We start from the raw sequence: 15497 nt of genomic DNA on the forward strand, positions 1-15497 counted from the left end.
TAAGGGTGTCTTGCTACTTTTATAGACACATTTGGATGAGCAAATATTCGAAAGTGCAAAGCCATTTTGCTACAGCCACAACTTTTAACTTTGACCACTTTAACCCCCTTAACAGCCTGCTGACATGAAGGTGATCTGTTATGTTTCAGGAACAGTTTGACCTGAACTCAGCTTGTTAAAAAAGAGAAAAGTACACCTGTATCTTTCTACCTTCAGAGAAGAAACTCAGAATGTGCGGTAACTTTCGTCTCTGGTGTATCAACAAGGAAAACTGATGAGTTACTTTTGTCTTCATGTTATTGACTGGCAGGCAGCCAGTAAAACCAAAATAAAATGTGTGAGTCTGTTTTTTTGCAATTTTTGATTTTAATATCAGATGTAATTCACTCTCCTGGCAACCAGACAAATCTTTGGAGGTCTACTTTCATTTCAATCCACAGGTCTATCCACCAGTGTTGTCAATAATTAATAAAAATAAAAAATAAAACCAATAGTGTCAGATGTGGTAGCTTTGATTCAAGGACTGGCCAACAGGGTTTGAGGAACAGGAGTTGCCGCCCCACCAATGTAGCATTTTTATAATAGAAACTGGCTCTGTGATGTGAAAACAAACCAAAACAAGAACTGCTGGAACCTCTGGATATCCAAGTTGAAATAAAAAAAAACAAAAAAAAAAAAACACACTGGACAAAGGAACACTGTGGATTTATCAACAACTACACTGCTGTGATTTTAGTTATATTAACTGCTATTAATCTTCAAGCTAGATCCTGGCTAACATAAGCTGAATTTTCCACATAACGGGATCTTTAAACTGCTGCATTCTGCCATGATGGTATCGTTATAAGCTACTATTTGTCCACTGTGCACAGAAAATCACAGAAGAGTTTCCAGTCATTGCCATTTTTGTCACTGTCGTTTAAAATATTGGTTTTATGAATAAATGAGTTAAAGGCTAATACTGTTGCTTGAATGCATTTGAATTTACGTTATTCTGACAGGCTTTTGTAGCTCTAGTGATCACTGAAATACCGAAAACTCCAGAGCTTAAATATCGAAATATATATGTTGCATAATGTCCTCCCGGATTATTTGATTATACAGTTTAACACATTTTAGATTGGGAGTGACTAGGGTAGAGTTTGCTTTTTGTTCATGGTGTTCATGGTTCACCACAGGCTGGCTTTCACTGTCGTCGCTTATCCAGTAGCATTTAAAGTTCGTTATCATTAACACGAATTGTCTAGGTGTGTACGAAAATGTAAATCCAACAGGTGTGATTGAAATTCAGTACCGGGGTTCAACTCCTGCAGAAGATGAACCCTTTACTTTTATGGTGTTTCCTGTAGCTCCAGCAGCTTCGAATCATAACTAATGCTAATCAGACTCTGAATTTGACATCACGTTGTCCCAAGGGAAAACAGGGTAAATCTCAGTTAATCATGCATCAGAATTATTGGATTTCTGGACAACTTCTCAGCTGAAGCTCTGTGATTTAAGCTGATAAAAAGGTTGTATTTCTGCATAAAAGTTATTACCTGGAACAGTATTGAAGTCATAAAAAAACATCACCTCAGTTAAGAACGACAGTGCACATTTCATTTCACAGCATTAGCAATGCTGCCCACCCTGCCCCAACTTCACTCAGCACCACCACCCGTGCACCCTCGGCTGTCTTCCTCTGAGACGAGTCCCTTTGTACACTGTGGGCGCTCAGAGGACAGGGGTGCCATCAGATATCAGTGCTCTCTGCCATGCATCACCACTGAACAGATGAATAAGCTTCATGCAATAAGCCTTAAGGCGGAGAATAGTAAAGGAAGGCGGGGGAGGGAGGCGGGGGTCTTTGTAAAGTGCCCTTCGCCACTTCTGGCACTCCATCATTGATACAGTACTTGATTCATGTGACAGGGTTTCTCACTCAGTAGCGAGGAGACACCTGGCCTTGTCTCTGTTTGACATGATGAAATGTACATTTGTCTCAAACAGCATGGAGCAACAAACCCCACTGTATTGTAGTTTTGGGTCGGGATCAAATGGGAAACAACATCAAGGGCACCCGAGAAGAGATTGACTCTCCAAACCGACCGGCAAGCTGATGACCTTATCAGTGATTCCGAAGACTAAATAAGGGCAAAGCGGCTATAGAGGCGCACTGTGATTCAAAGATACTGCTTCCAGCAAAGATATGTCTCAGCTGCACATATCAGGACTTTGATCAGACACTCTGCAGATCACCGAAGTGCATGAGCACAAATATCTAAATATCTTCATCTGCATTATGCTGCCGAGAGGAATCCATGTTCCTTATAATGTGCTATTAACTATTGTGCATAATAAGGTTATACAACTCGAGATTTACTATCAACTGACCATGGCAACTTTGCAGATTGAATATAAATCAACAGTTATCATGTGTATCTTCCTTTTCGAATGTTTTACCTTGCCTTACTCTGGGCTTGGCTTTTCTAAATGAATCAAATTAATAAGACTATGTTATTGCACTGCTGATATGTGTGACACATTAGCATGAAAATGTACTAAATTACCTGAGTGACAAAAAAAAAGGTTAGAAAACTGGGGAAGAATGCGCAAGTGAAGACCTAATAAAAAAAATCACCAGGCAAACTTGGTGACTCACAGATTAGTAAAACAATAAATAGCTAATTTGCAAACATTGAGGAAAAAAACACCTGGAAAATTTGCGCAATGTGACCAATACAAAATAATGCGTTTTTGCACTCAATATATATTGCTTCTTTCAGAAATGAGAAGATCAAAATCTAAAGGCAATGACGTTTTGAGAATACGTTATGCACACACACGCACACACACATGCACGCACGCACGCACGCACACACGCATACATACACACACACACACACACACACACACACACACACACACACACACACACACACACACACACACACGCACACACACACACACTCTCTCTCTCTCTCTCTCTCTCTCTCTCTCTATATATATATATATCGTTGTTCTGCACTATAAGGCGCATCAGATTATAAGGCACACCTTCAATAAATGGCATGTTTTAAAACTGTTTTCATATACAGGGCACACCGCATTATAAGTCTCATGGAATAGAAACTACTGTAATGGCTGGGGTTGCGTTATGCATCCATGAGATCAGTGGTCCCAAAAACTACGGCCCGCCTCCACATTTTGCACCGGCCCCTGAGCAATACCAGAGATGCTACAGATTATGATTTTCTAATCATAATGCAAATAATAATACAAATACAATCATAATGAAACATACTGGGATGAACTCCGTTCAACAACAATACTGGTAGTGAAATGTGTTGTGTTGGTAGGTGTTGGTATCAGTTTGGTTTCATGGCCTGCTTGCTTTCTGGTTTCACAGTGAATTTGATATGAGAGAGCTGCAAACAGTTGTGTTTACAGGAAAGTTAATGTTGCTTGGTCTTTTTTTCTGAGAAAAAAATTTAAAAGGGTCATTTGGTTATTATTTATTTCATAAATTGTGCTATTTATTTCATTAATAATGTAATTATTTCTTTTCTGATTTTTGGTTAATTTTTTGATTAATTTTTGGTTATGTGTGACTTTCTGGACAACAATAAATGTTTACGTTTAGACACCTCTACGATCGTCACACTTTTTGTTACAAACTGGCCTGGCCCCCCTTCAGAGAAAGGAAAAATTATTTGGCCCTCGCAGGAAAAAGGTTTGGGGACCCCTACACTAGATGAAGCTGCACTAAAGGGGATGTCAACAAAACAGTCAGATAATTCAGTCAGTCAAACTTCATTAATGGAATACAAACCAACGATCTGACAACTCTGTTCACTCCCAAAACAATTTAGTGCATTTACAAAATGGTACCATACCTACCAGTATGCCGCATTCATTGATAACAAAGTTTTTCCAACTCCATTTGTCACAGTTCAAAGCTTTTCATAGAACGAAAGCACCAAAAAGGACCACCTCTAAATTCATTGACGTTCATGTCGCTAGCTAGCGCTGTTGCCTTCATTCGAATAGTGACTGTAGAGATGCTACTATTTATTATTGATTTGTTTTACTTGAAACTCTGGTACAACAATTTCCTTCCCTTCGGGATAAATAAAGTTGTTCTTATTCTTATTCTTATTCTTACTACTTGCTGCTCCCTGTTCAACAACCCACCGTTCAGGTTTGTCCTCTAACTGTAGCCATCTCGCTTTGTTCCCTCGGAAACTGTTTGGTCTTCTTCACGTGGCGCAGGTCATCTTGTTGCTTGCACCACTTCCGTACCATTGATTCATTAATGTTGAATTCTCTCGCTGCTGCTCTATTCCCGTGTTCTACTGCATGACTGATCGCCTTGAGTTTGAACTCTGCGTCGTAAGCGTGTCTCTTAAAAGGTGTGTTGAGCCGCATTTTGTAATAACAGTGCATTTTGTAGTAAACGTCCAAAATGTAATAACTTTTTCATTTCATTATGTAATAAAGCCGAATTTGTAATAAATTTGTAATATTGTATTTGTAATTTGTAAATAAATTTGTAATAAACTAATAAACAATAATAAACATATTGAGAAGATTATTACAAAATGCACCCGCAACTTTTTTATTTTCTAGGAAATGTAATAACATGGTGCATTATGTAATAACAATTCTAAAGCATAAGTTTGTTAATTGTATTTTATTTTACTTAAAAGTATTAGTAAAAGCTAGGCCTATTATCAGTATAACTATATTAGCCTAGTAGCAGTACTTGGCAATTACTATCAGTACGCTATTCAAAGGTTGCATTAACAGAGAATATTTTATAAATTCCATGTTATTACATTTCCTAGAGGATAAAAAAGTTGCAAGTGCATTTTGTAATACTCTTCTCAAAATGTAATAACTTATTACATAATGCGGCAAAATTTATTACAAAATGCGTTGGGGCAGTTTATTACAAAATGCGGCAGTTTATTACAAAATGCGGCTTTATTACAAAATGAAATGAAAAAGTTATTACATTTTGGACGTTTATTACAAAATGCACCGTTATTACAAAATGTGGCTCAACAAGGTGCCATTTGGGGTCTTTACACTCACACAAGTGGTGTGGGACTGGAATTCCCCTTTACTGTTTTTTACTGCTGCTACTTTGGCGATGCCCCCTGACTACGATAGCCATAATTAACCAATATTGATCCATATATAAGGCGCATCGGATTATATGGGGCACTGTCGGTTTTTGAGAAAATGAAAGGCTTTGAGGTGCGCCTTACAGTGCAGAAATTACCGCGCGCATATGTGCACACAGAGCAAGAAAGCAATCTTTTTGACATAGATAGATAGATAGAGAGATAGAGAGATAGAGAGAGAGAGAGATAGAGAGATAGAGAGATAGATAGATAGATAGATAGATAGATAGATAGATAGATAGATAGATAGATAGATAGATAGATAGATAGATAGATAGATAGATAGATAGATAGATAGATAGATAGATAGATAATGCACATTTTACAATTACTGGGAAGAATTTTTAAGAAAAAAATAAAAATAAAACAAAAAAACAGATGCCTTGTAGAATTAATAACAGCATGTACTGTAGTATAGATCATATACTTCATATAGATCTAACTTTAGCATAGAGCCCTTCTGTTCCATTTTGGCCTAAATATCCTGGCATTGAATCAAACCAGTTTTCCAAGGGAGACGCAATCAGACACTAAACACTACACTGACATACAATAATAAATCCGAGTGATTATCTCCATTCCTTTGAATGTTTATAGAACATGTACTTCATAGAAGTGGTCTCTGCAGATTAAAAAAACTGGTTACAAACAAAGCTTCACTTCAGAGAGCATGACAATCATATTTAATAAGTGTATAATCATTTACTACACTGTGTGTGAAATCCAGTGATGTTTAAAAAAGCTGGTTATAAGTGAATACTGATGTAAAGTGGCTGAAGAAATCACAGACCATTCACCTAAATCCCACAACCCCCGAGCCAACTCAAAAACATGCTACTGATTAAATGTATAGTTGTATAGTCAAGGCTCATGTTTAGTGTCACTACTGCCTATGTATTTGATCGAATAAATTAATTCTGCTTTTCATTTAGCCAAAGTGAAGCTCTGCACAACGTTGCGTTGCCCAGGCCTTCTCACCATGACATTTGCAATTTCAGGGACTATGTCTTGGTCAAGGATACTGTAATGTTTGGACAGAAGGAACCTGTACAATAAGAATAGGTAGAGAAATTCATTCTACACCGTTACTTTACTTGAATCATATAATGTCATATGAGTATCAATATTGAATGAATAAGTTACTCATGAATAACTATATATTTTAAAATTCAGTCATGGCTTGAACATTTTTGGGCTCTTGAAAGTTCCAGATTTATAGCACCTGTCAATGCATCATGACTTATGAAATTTACTGCGGTCTGTTTCTTTATCTTTTGTGGCCTGTGGATGCAAAATGCATTTTGGTGTATACTGACACTAAAACTGTACTGTCACTGTTAAAATAATAAATAACATAGTTTAATGCTTATCATTCGAAATTTGGTTTAGACTCTGGAAATCATCAGAGCACCCCTTCTCTGTTTTTTGTGATAGCCTGAGAATCCCTGCGACACACAGGGAAAAATTTGACTGACGACAGGACTTAGTTCTTTCTGAGTTCTTCTTTCTACTCTTAATTCATTTTTATGACTGGAATTGCCAGGAGGCTTGTATATACACTAAAATTAAATGATGATTAAAATGTGAATTCAACATTCTAATAATTAAAATGCTACTGTTTTCTCAGCCGTTATTCTGAAAGGTGGATTTACATGTAATCAGGTTGCAGGCAAATTTAAGGAGGGATGAATGATCTCAATTATTTTACTCATAGTCATACTGAATGCTTTCTTTTTCTTTTGATGTCTTCCATGAATTCGTTCAATTTAAAAATAATTCAGCTTTGTCCAAAGCACTGGCTGGGAAAACTGTTTAATTAAGGTTATGGTAAGCAGTTCTCAGTTTAGTTTGGTCCTTGAAATTGTTTGCCATTAAATGTCATTGATCAAAAGAGAAAAATAATTCAATTTTTCTGGTCTAAAACCTCAACCGTACATATCTGTGACAAGCACAAACCCCAATAATACTAAAATCTAGGCTACATGATCTAAACCTCATACACAGATTCAACTGCAGCTCCGCATTTGAACTGATCTCCCTGTAACGCCCATTCTCATCTCACGGCTGTTTGCTATTAACAACTCAGGACGACATCAAACAGCAGTCTGAGCAGAACGGAGCATATGCTTCTCAAGGCTGCCACAGCCAAGTGCATCTCATTAACTTAACACCATTTGACGTGTGCGGTACAGTAGGTAGCGTGTAATAGGACACCAGGTGAGAGAGGCAGATGTTTGACTGACCTCATGCTGTACTCCTCCTGACACTGCCGTGATACTCTGCTGCTAAACAAGTAAGGCCGTGCAGCACAGGAGTAAAGGCATGCACTTTATATTAATGTGCCTGGTTTAAGGGGAATACCGCTGCTTGATTTCACATGCTTTTGAATACTTTAAAGTATTGCGATGAATATTTAAGCATGTGAACAACTCTGCTGAAGACAGAGGCGTGCTATGTTACCTAAGTATGCAATTGAACATGTTGGCGACTGAAATGAATTAGGAACAATGTAAAGAGAGGGAGCAGCAAGATTGAGTTTTGGATTATGTTACGCTATTAGACGATCACTTATCTACGAGCAGAAACAAAATTGTTTGTGTTTACTTTTCATGGGAGTGCCTCTGTCTGGTATCTCAGCAAGTTTGAGCTCTACAGCAACATTTTTTTGGAATAAGAAGCAGGTTAAGCTGCTACAAACTGGGTTTCATCATAAAGACCCAGTGGAGTTGCAGAGGAAGACAGAAAAGCACTCCAACCCATGAACAAGGCTACCACAGATGTGCTCTATTTGCCTGAATTTAATTCTTGTGTCAGGTATGCACACTTGTCGGCAGGGGCCTAAAAAGTGAAGCAGCAGGATGGCGGTCCCTCAGGAGAAATTGGGACTGAGCAATTTCAGTTATTTTGGGGATTCACAAGAGAGCAGACACATTGCTTAGTGGTTACTTACAATTTAAACATTAATGTTTCAGATATTCACTACCCTCTAACAGTCAGAGCTTCTATTGTGTGACATTGCCAGAGGCTGATTTAAAATAGAAAATAGTCTTCTAGTGTATGTCTTGCTCAAGCACAGTAATATAGGCCTGCTCCTAGACACGTCTTGTCCAGTTGTCCATTTGTGATATTGCAGTGTTTTTTGCACAATCGAAGTCAAAGCAGCATAACAATGAAAAGTACACAGTGAAAATTCGTTGCGGGGAAAGTGGGCTTGAGCCATAAAGGGTGAAAGTGCAATATGCCATGCAAAAGCAAACAGTTGCTCTGCTGAATGCAATGCGGAAAGGGCTGTAAAGCCACGGTGACTCACTTCAAATTTCACTCAGACAGCCCTCTAGGATGCCCTTCTTTAACGCATACAGATAAAATGGTGAGCAACAGAGGCCCATTATGCCCCCATAAGCATTGTACTGTAATGCATGATTGTATGAAGTGTGGCTTTAATATTCAAGTACAACCCGCTCAGAAAATATAATCATAGCATCAGGGAGGAAATAGAGTAGGACACGAGACAGAAGACACACAAGTCACATCATTTACTCTGCCAGTGATAAGAGCGGGTTCAACCCCAAAGCCTGCGAAAGACAAAACAACAATGGCGAAATACACTGAGCGGAGCTCTACTTTCAACCATAGGGGAGGTCAAAGCTGATGGCTTGAATTCATATACAAAGCGATGAAATTTGAGCTTTCTGTGCTGCCAAATTGATTAAGCTGCAAAATATCTTTCCAGTTTGTTCCATAAACATGCTCATAGTTTTACAGCTTCTCCGCCTTTAGAAGGAGGCTTCGATGATTTGCTTACAATTTACAGACAAGGTCATAATCAAAGCAGACTCCCTTTGCATACCTAATAACACCTTGAAAAAGACTAGAATAGAAATGATCCTTTTCCTGCAAATAAGTCTGTGGTTGTCGGCTACAGATTATATTGATACGTCAACGGAGGGGCCTGATATAAAAAGAGAAGAAACACAAGCCCGTATGATGACTAGGTCTAAAACACATAAGCATATTTGCTGAATATTAAAAAAATGTGATTCCGATTCAGAATGATTTGTCTGGAGAAAAATGAGTCTTACGTGAAATGTGTTTGTTCGTTTGGGCAGGAGGAGACACATCACTGTCGACGACGCACAGATCGCAATGACTGTGTGAACCGTTCATCAAAGGAACAGCTGTGCTGATTGTTGAGCCCCATTGAGTTCAAAATTTAGTGACATGGCCCGTAGTCGTATCTCACACAATGTGTCCTGTCAGTCCCATCGGCAGCTTGTTCTGCAGAGCGGAATGATGTCAGATGGATTGCTGTGTCTCCTTCTCAGTTACAGAAGGACCTGTTTCAAAACCCCTGATTGGATTATTCAGATAAATCAGTGCAGCATTTTCGCCATGACGAGCGATGTGATGTTGAAGAAGCACTGGTTTGTCAGAGTTGAGGAGGTCGGTTGATGGATTAATAGACGACATTCCTTTCAACACAGCATATTAGTCATGTGTATCAGGTCTTTTGTTTACATGGTTGGATATATTTGCTGCATTGTTTGAATTAGAGAGGGAAACACCTCAAGAATACTGAGGGAAAAAGGTGTCAACAATATGTAATTTAAAAGTGCCATAATTGAGAATTTTATGGCCACCTGGGGCAGCAGGAAACACAGAGCACATAGCATGTAATGCATTATTGACACAATGTTGTAATGGCTAATGCTTAACATATAATAGGTTGTTTACGCACTTGCGGAGCAACATTAATTTAACTTTGTGTTTCAAGCTGCCTGCTGAAGGTAGGCCAATGTTCATTCTAATTCAAAACAGCTATTAAGGATGCTCATAATGAACACTTTAACATTTAAGCAACAATAACAACTTTGAGTGGTTAGTGCTATCTGTGAAACGGTTAATAAAATATCACTGCGTGCTGACATTGGCCACTTAACTGAGCCACTATGTCCCCAATCCCGAGTTGTCAGAGAACATCTGGCCATGTTCTCCACCACATGCCTTACAGTCGACAGAAGATAACCCTATAATTTGTTGCTTTGGTGCTACTTCTGAATGGCTGTAGAATCCAAAGCTCAAAAGGAGGCTCCAGCTACATTTTTTCTCTTCTCTTTCATTTGTCTTAGATTAAAAATGTTAAAATATTACCTTGGGATAAATCTAATATTCTGCAGAAATTAGGCAGGGGGAGGGAGCTTCATGCAAACTGAGAAGTGCAACTACCATAGCTGATTTCGTGTTTTGTAATTTACTGAATCTGAATAAAAGCAAATCAGTGTAAAAATAACAGCAGGGTCTCTCGATATGATTACTTCATTATGTTATGTGTCCTGTGAGGAAGTAATAGTAAAATTTTATACTTCATTAAGGATTAAATCAACTCAACAATGCTTATGTGATTTTGATGTTAAAAATAATTAAACGATATGTAGATTTTGATTGTGTAAATGGATTGTCTAGTTTTAATCAGAAGAAAAACACTCTTTAGCTGTCTTAAAGATGATTGCCACTGCCTAGGACACACAGGACAGGTGGACAGATAACATACAAGATGCCCAGTTTGCACAAGCAAAATTAAAAACTTCAGCCTTTGGTCGGGATTTGCCAGAGAATGCCTGTGATTTTCCCAGCTGTATAAAAGTCCAATAAGAGGTCCACTGGAATATTTTTTATTTTGTTGATTTTCCTTTTGTTTACTCGTTTGTTTTTGATTGTCAGTTTGTCAAAGACTTGCAGAGGAGGAGGAGGTGAAACAGTTTATGTGTACAATATATGAGCCGTTTGCGAGTGTTCCCTGTTTATGCTCTAAAACATGGTGGTCCATAGGTCTATGTAATTATCTTCACACTGATATATCATATTTTTCATGGTATGGGGTGTTTAGCTGGGAACTAAGAGTTCAGAAAAACAACAAAAACATCTGTAGAATTAGGTCAATTACTGTGTTGGAAACATGTTTTTTCCTTGAATCCCTGATTAAGCTTCATGCATTTGCTAGTCATTGACTTCTTGTAACTATCATATTATTTTAGAAGAAGGCTTCTAGACCTAACAATGCAACTTAAGTCTGGATATGCTCATGCACAAAAATCCTTTGTTGTGAATCCTGTAACATGGCTATAACTTGAACATGCTCATACGGATATAATAAACAGTTGGTTGTGTGAAACACAGAATACATTTGAGAAATGCACGTCATCTTCTTAAGATAACAGTAAACATTTGGCTGGTGTCAGGTATCTGTCAGATGACAAATACAAAGTGAGCACTGCCGGCAGCTATAATCGATAGTTTTAATGATATCAATGTATCAAAAGATAAACTGTAACGTCAGAATAACTGTGATGGACTGACTACTTCTCCCCTCAGCTCGCCCACTACTTGACTGTTCTTCACTGTCATGGTTTACTGTGTTGTTTTCTCTCACAACACCCACCTGTTTTCTGAGGGAGAAGCTCAGAAAAAAAATCTTTATGTGCTACCTGCACAGAACCAAATGGTAAATATTTCCCACGGGAACTGAGAGAGGCCAAGCTCTGAACAAAATCAGAGAGAATGTACATTCATTACATGGATAAGTATAGCTATAGAGTACAGCACAATATTAGACCGAGATTTGCAGGCCAGGGAGCCACGAGTCTGAAAAGCAAAACTGAGCTGTCGATGTATAATGAGAGAAAGGAGTTTGAGTGCAAACATAACAGCTACCGACAAAACCCAATCAAAACATTTGTTGATGCAGGACATGTCAAACAATTTAAGGTTACCTAAAGTAAACCTCGATCCAGAGAGTTTTGTATAAATACATGTTTAAAACAAACAAACAAAAAAACAACATAAAAATGTAAAAAGAAATGACTGAATCAACATGCTTGATAAAATTTTGTTTAGCTTTCAATTGCCATCAAAGATTGTTGTTAATTCATTGTTTAACCTATTTGAACATGGCTTATTTGATTTTTTAAAATTAACTCTTCACTGCTCAGTGGGTGTGTCATTGCAAACTGGTCATGTAGTAATGGGTCGCAATATTCTACAAAGATTTTGACAAAGATGAGGAAAATGTCACAAAAGCAAAACAGTGTCTTGGTTACAGTTAGCTTAAGCAATGCACAATGGAATGGTTTGATTACATTTTTCTTCAAAGAAAGAATGGCCATGCTGCTTCTATCCAATTCTAGATTACGTTTAAAAAGAGCCCAAACAATGTCCCCCCCCCTGAACACACGCTGAGAAAGCAGACGTTTGACTATGTTCTACCTGCACTGGCGATCTGAAGTGTGGTCCCGTGAGGAAATCCAGACATTTTTAAATTTATTGTTGAATAAACTGGAAATGTCGAGAGCTCCTGACAGGCCATTCATCGAGACAGGCACTTGCCCAATGGCATGCATGGACAGGGCGACTATGCTTTGATTTCCTGTCCTGGCTGGCATGACAAATGAACTACAAGGAGGGCGGAGACAGAGCAGCCTTTCACACCACCGCTTGGCTTCACCTCTGCCCGGCAATTCATACACACACCAGCTTACAAAATATCCAAGAGACTTAGAGGGCCAGCTTCCAGTTATGGATATGAAGTGGAGAAATTTCAGGGTGGCAGTGAGTAAAAACAAGCATGAAAGTGGTGAGGTTACACGAGCAGCAACCATGAGTAAGAAGCTTGCTTGCAAAAGAAATTAAGTTTGCTGGAGGGCTTTGAGAAAAAGGGAGAGAAAAAAAAATGATTACAGACATTGATTAAAAAACATGATACACGACATTCTTAAAACTCAGCTCATTTCTGGCACCAGAGGTGTGCAACTCATTTCAAAGCTGAACTTTTAACCAACCGGGAGATTCTATTTACTTTTGGAGTATCGGGGGTTGTAAAGTTCGCAAGAGATTGATTAAACAATTTTCTACAATAACCTGCTAATGAGATCATTTGTAGATGAAAATGAGTCAATAATAAAGGGCTGAAGGGAAGGGGAGGGCCCAATGTGGTTCCTCAGATAATGTGCAGAAGCGAGGGGCTGACGACAGCTGCATTTTCGGAGAAAACTCTGCAAATTAGAGGCAAAGGGAGCACATTTCAGCACTCAGGCAGTTCATTTTTCACATCAGTGTCTGCTTTTATTCCTGGCAAGCTCCCAGAGACATTGATGTAGGCACTATCCCTCCTCCACAGCGGTAATTATCCCGCTGGCCAATGCTTGATGAAAAGATCTTATCTCCAAAACTTGGTGTTCAACATCTCCCAACAAGAACCACAGCTTTAAGCTCGTGCCCCGTGTTCTCAGTGACACTCTAGTCGGAAATGTTTTGGCATAGCAGAAGCCGATGAATTGCGGAGTAATATCCTTTTGCTTTCTATTCCGTGTCAGGGTGAAGGTGTAATTGCACCAGAAGATGTATTATTCAGAAGAAAAGCATGGCACTGATGGATATGGCCATTTCCAGAGTTAAATTACAAAGCTCTGCAGGCAAGAGACTAGTCTTTTCCTGTCGGCAGCTGAAATCAAACCAACCTGTGTTGCAGGTTACATTCTAATCCACTCGGTTTCAAAAGCCTGCTTCATCCACAGACGAGGCAACTGTGAAACTGTTGTAGTGCCAAGGGGGATCCTGTAGAAATTCTCTAAAATTAGTTCATGTCCTATGGTTACATAATATATGTGTTAAGGGCATAAATATCAATTCTCAGGCTGCCCCATGAACGGATCTCACTAAATCCGCTGAGTTGAACAGCGCAACAAGGTCACCCTAAATGGAGTGTTGATGAAAACAGAAAACGCGAGGAGCTATTTTATTTAACACAATTGGGATTTTCTCCACATGATAACAGGATGCGAGAACAACATCGGAGTAAAAGCCTTCAGAGACCGTGCTCAAGTCATAAATAGCTGCAAGTGTCCTTACCCTCTCTGAGCAGATGGGAGTAGATGAGCCAGAGGAGCAGCAGACAGCAGAGTGACGCACCTCCACCTGCGGAGAGCGTCTTCACTCCAGACTGCATCCTACACCTTGTGCCTTGTTTTAGACTATCCAAACTTTGAACGTTTGCGACTCTTAGATGTCAAGCTGATCGGCTGAAGTGTGGCTTATCCAGTCTGGTCTCCACAGCCTGGCGCCGGCATCCATTTTGAGGTTATAATATGAAGAGGGACAGATTAAAATCCCCCTTTTGCTTTTCAAATTCCCTCGGTGAGCTGCATATCCACCCAGGCACACACGCGCGCGCAAACACACGCACACACATACACACACGCACACACACAGGCAGCGTAATGTGGGCAGATCTGGTCAAGTTTACGCAGCAGTGGTGTGAGGAGCTGAGATCCACTGGCTTGCTCCTTCAAAGAACTGGAGGTGTGCAGAGGGGAGAAAAAGAAGCAATCCCTTGCGGTTTGGATCCTCACGGGGAGACGATGGTGGGGGTAAAGTCAGTCGCTAAAAAGGAAAAAAAAAAAGAAGCTTTATCCCGCTCTTTTTGCTCCGCACAATCATGGATCAAATCCACCGGCAATTTCTGCGCGCAGCGCGGCTGTGCGGCACCAGTGAGTCCAGCCGGACATGACTAACCTGCCAATGAGCACCGAAACTTCAGCAGAAACTCCGGATCTCTCCCCCTCCCCTCGCCTCCCACCACGCACCAAAAAAAGAAGAAGCAAAAAAAAAAAAAAAAAAAAAAAAAAAACTAGTTGCACGGATGCGTTACGGAATGGCACGTCAACAAACCCAAGCGCCGCGCTTCGCCGGACGGATCGCGCCCGGAGCGGTTGCGGGGCTGCAGTGACACACGCCCGTCAACTGTATGAGCGGTGCGCGGGGGACTGGGTGGATGGGGGCGGTAGGAAAACTCCCGGAGACGATGCCTTTCGGACACACGGATCAAAGCAGACACTCCCGTTTGCGCAGTCGAAGGTTGTGCGTGTTCGACCAGTTCTTTTGCTTGCGGCCGATGAAGAGGAAGACTCCTCGTTCCACGGATGGAGACGCCGCTGCCGCTGCTGCTGCACCCCGACTTGCCTTGAGTTATGATTTCCCCATCCTCTCCCTCTCTCTCTCTCTCTCTCCCTCTCTCTCTCTCTCATACACAGACCCACAAACACACACACACGGACACAGTGTCCTAATTCCTCCCTCTCAGAGGAAAAACATGGACTCCGATGTGTAACAAACTGTATCTGATGATGACGCTTGTTGATGCTTTTGATATTAAGACATAATAAAAGGTCCTATCTCAGTCCAAAAAGAGAAAAGAAGGTACAAGCAGCCCTCCCTTATCATCCCTGAGACTGTTCATACCCCCTCCAGAATTGTTGATGTGTGCATTACATAGTA

The 15497-nt window shown here is 39.9% G+C and overlaps 1 protein-coding gene across 4 annotated transcripts in view; it reads right to left on the reverse strand.

Moving 5' to 3' along the window:
- The window catches only part of tafa5l (TAFA chemokine like family member 5, like), a 51481-nt gene extending 36288 nt beyond the window's left edge, over positions 1-15193 (reverse strand). For 2 of the 4 annotated variants that reach the window (XM_086160039.1, XM_086160041.1), the window contains exons 1-2: positions 14736-15193; positions 14073-14603 (exon numbers count right to left, since the gene is read on the reverse strand). In XM_086160039.1, the coding sequence (XP_086016165.1) occupies positions 14073-14169 (97 nt within the window). In that variant the 5' untranslated portion in view covers positions 14170-14603; positions 14736-15193. Of the gene's footprint in view, positions 1-14072 lie in introns of all 4 variants that reach the window. The other 2 variants (XM_086160038.1, XM_086160040.1) reach the window with 1 other exon arrangement.
- Positions 15194-15497: the final 304 nt, after the last annotated feature.

The sequence above is a fragment of the Fistularia commersonii genome, chromosome 14 (genome assembly GCF_037954325.1).
Source record: "Fistularia commersonii isolate RoL2024-O1a breed Wild chromosome 14, RoL_Fcom_v1.0, whole genome shotgun sequence".
In the NCBI taxonomy this organism is placed as follows: Eukaryota; Metazoa; Chordata; class Actinopteri; order Syngnathiformes; family Fistulariidae; genus Fistularia; species Fistularia commersonii.